General features: G+C 46.0%; 1 protein-coding gene across 4 annotated transcripts in view; it reads left to right on the top strand.

Moving 5' to 3' along the window:
• The window catches only part of bcap31 (B cell receptor associated protein 31), a 9,010-nt gene extending 6,326 nt beyond the window's left edge, over positions 1–2,684 (top strand). For all 4 annotated transcript variants that reach the window (XM_027275569.1, XM_027275570.1, XM_027275572.1 and 1 more), the window contains exons 6-8: positions 474–600; positions 740–840; positions 1,404–2,684. In XM_027275569.1, the coding sequence (XP_027131370.1) occupies positions 474–600; positions 740–840; positions 1,404–1,430 (255 nt within the window). In that variant the 3' untranslated portion in view covers positions 1,431–2,684. The remainder of the gene's footprint in view (positions 1–473; positions 601–739; positions 841–1,403) is intronic.
• The last annotated feature ends 248 nt before the right edge of the window (positions 2,685–2,932 follow it).

The following is a 2,932-nucleotide window of genomic DNA, read 5'->3' as shown; positions in this document are numbered from 1 at the left end:
TAATAACCCGTGTGTGCGTCTGACGTCCATATACAGCCTAAGAATTAAATCAGCCAATCAGAAAGCAGTGTTCTCTGTTGCTACAGCGTGGGAGCAGCTGTCACAGATCAGGCCTGAGATGGTTCAGGGGGCGTTTGGTATGAACACCTGTTGGTCTCTGAGTGGGCGGGTTCAAAGTGATCGCCAACCAGAAACCGACTTCCTCACCTCCAACTCTTCTTCTGTTAAACCAACGTCCATCTAAATATGTTCAGCTGTACTCGAGTATTTACTCTGATTACATTACTGATGATCAATCATCATCCAGCTCCCCAGCAGCAGCTGATCTCACTGCCTAGTCCAGCAGCAGTCAGCCCAGCTCGGCGTCTGTCTTTCAGCCTTTTATTTCACCAAGCTCTCACCAACCACTAAAAGTCTGTGTAGCATCAACACGATTTAAACTGTTAAATAAAGTTCAAACTGTGTTGGAACAGAAACTCCGTGATGCCGGTGTCGAGGTGCCAGAGGCTGGGAAGAAGGGAGCAGGACCTCAGGAGGAGAACAAGAACCTGAAAGAGGAGGTGAAGACCCTGAAGGAGGAGCTGGACACCACCAAGAAAGGTGAGGAGGTGGAGAGACCACATGAAGCTTTCTGCAGCTCATCGTGGCCTCTCTGTCCGTGATGTTTCTGTAACTAAAGTCTAAATGCTCGGCGTGTCAGGCGTGTTCTTTAGTGTCATGTGTTTTTCATGTCTTGCAGCTCTGCAGAAGTCGGACAGTGACGTCCGTGCGATGAAGAAGCAGGCTGAGAATCTGACGGTGGAGTACGACCGACTGCTGGAGGAGCACAGCAAACTGCTGGTAACTCACCTGTAGTCAACCAAACCCACATTCATGAGAGCTTGTCATGGTCTGTTGAGGCGCTACATGCGGGCTCACGTCGTGAACACAATGAATCTTTGTCTAACAAGTTTATTTCCAAACCGGCTTTCTGGAAACCTCCACTCCCTCTCCTCAGCTGTCATCTGTCACGCAACCAAAGCTCGTTTCCTGTGAGTCAGAATTAATCAGAAGTCAACAGATCATGATCTCATGACATGTCGTCACTTGTCAGGATTTTATTTCTTCGTTTGTTCTCATCTGTTTGAGAATGAATGAAGATAAACATCGACGTGACGATGATCAGTAATCAATCTGTACCTCTGTACACACACACACACACACACACACACACACACACACACACACACACACACACTATTTGGACCATGGTTTGGATGGTGGGGAACAGTCAGAGTTTTTTTACCTGGTAACAAGCCGGTTTAAGCTCCTGATAGGACGTGTTGTGAACATAATTGATTTGTTGTCACGGCGGCGGCGGCCTGCAGGAGGCGCTCACTCTTTGCCCTGTTCTCCATCTGCAGGCGAGCAGCGACAAGAAGTCCGACTGAGGACGACGAAGACGGCTCCCGGCTCCTCACCTCATCATCATCATCATCATCATCATCCCTCCTGCATCCGCCTCACCACAGCGGTGTGATGTCACTTCCTGTCTTTTGGATCAGCTGACATTGCCGGGCTGTGATTGGTTTATTTTGATGTGGTTTGAAAATGTCGGCGCTTCATCAGGAAACAAACATCCCATCATTCCCGGCTTCCTGCTGCGGCGGGAAAAAAGCTTCATTCCAAAATCAGACGACCAAATATGGTTTAAGACCCCGCCCCCTTAAATAATAAAATATGAAATGATTCTAAAAATTAAAGTCAATCAGATTTTTGATGAAACATTTTTGAATTCCTGAAACCTGAATGTGAATGTGACCTGATGGATGAGCGGCCCGACACTGTATGAGCAGAACCGAACACCAGAACCTGGCCATCGATTATTGATTTGTTGTTTGATGTCAGACTTTGGTTCTGCTCGTACAAAGTGTCTTTTTGTTCTGTTGAAATAAATCTTCTGTTCATGTTTGATGTCGGGTTTCCTCTCTGAAGTGGATCAGAACACCAGAACCAGGCGGTCTGAAGTTGTTTCAGAGCGAGGCTGAAGCTGATGGATGTTCTGCAGCTGTGCTGATCCAAACCCGTCGTGTTAAACACTTTGAAACCGTTTGTTTGTTTGACCCGGTTCTGTTGGTTGTGACATCTTCAGCTGTTCCTCAGATCTTCATTCAGACTAACGGATGTTTCGGCGTCTCGGAGGAACTGAAGCGTCTTTAAATGTTTCATTTCCTCCTGATAAACGAGCCGCTCACCATCCATTAACTGGAAACGGTTGTTTGTGCAGACTCCCCTGACACGACCAGAACCTCTGATCTGAGGTCAGCTCCAGGTTTCACGTAAAAACTCCACCAGACTGCCTTTATTTTGAAAAGTGAGGTCTGTTTACTTCCTGTCACCTGTATGTTTACCTTCGCTAATGTTACTGACAGGAAGTGGACCAGACGTAGCTCGATGTTTGACTTCAGTCGGTTTCCATGTTTCTTTTGTCCACTTTATTATTCAGGACAGATTTATAATCTCTGAACTTTGTTCCACATTTAAACCCGAGCTGCTTTGTTCATGTGCACTTCTTGTTTTTGAACTTTGGTTTCGTGGTGACGACGCAGACCTCGTTATCTTCATCAGCTGTAACGATGAAACGTGTTTGCTCGGTTTAAAGTGTCAGCTTCAATAAATGAGCAGAAACTTTGTCGTTGATTGATTCAAGCTGTTGATATTTCTTAGAAATGTTCTTTTTTTTTTTTCTTCCACTAAATGTGGACACTTTGATCTGTAGGGGGCGCTGTCCACGTGCGTGCAGGCCTCTTTCATACCTCAGTGATGTTAGCGAGGTTTGAACATGGAGACTCAGGTTTCAGTTTTTCCAAAGCAAACGTTCGATGTTGATGAATCCAGAATGAAATCCAACTCCAACAGGAAAACCCTGATCTGACATGAGGCATGAGCCACA

This window comes from Larimichthys crocea, unplaced genomic scaffold, assembly GCF_000972845.2.
Source record: "Larimichthys crocea isolate SSNF unplaced genomic scaffold, L_crocea_2.0 scaffold148, whole genome shotgun sequence".
Classification (NCBI taxonomy): Eukaryota; Metazoa; Chordata; class Actinopteri; family Sciaenidae; genus Larimichthys; species Larimichthys crocea.
Note: the sequence above shows the minus strand (reverse complement) of the source record. Positions and strands in the feature narration are given on the sequence as shown.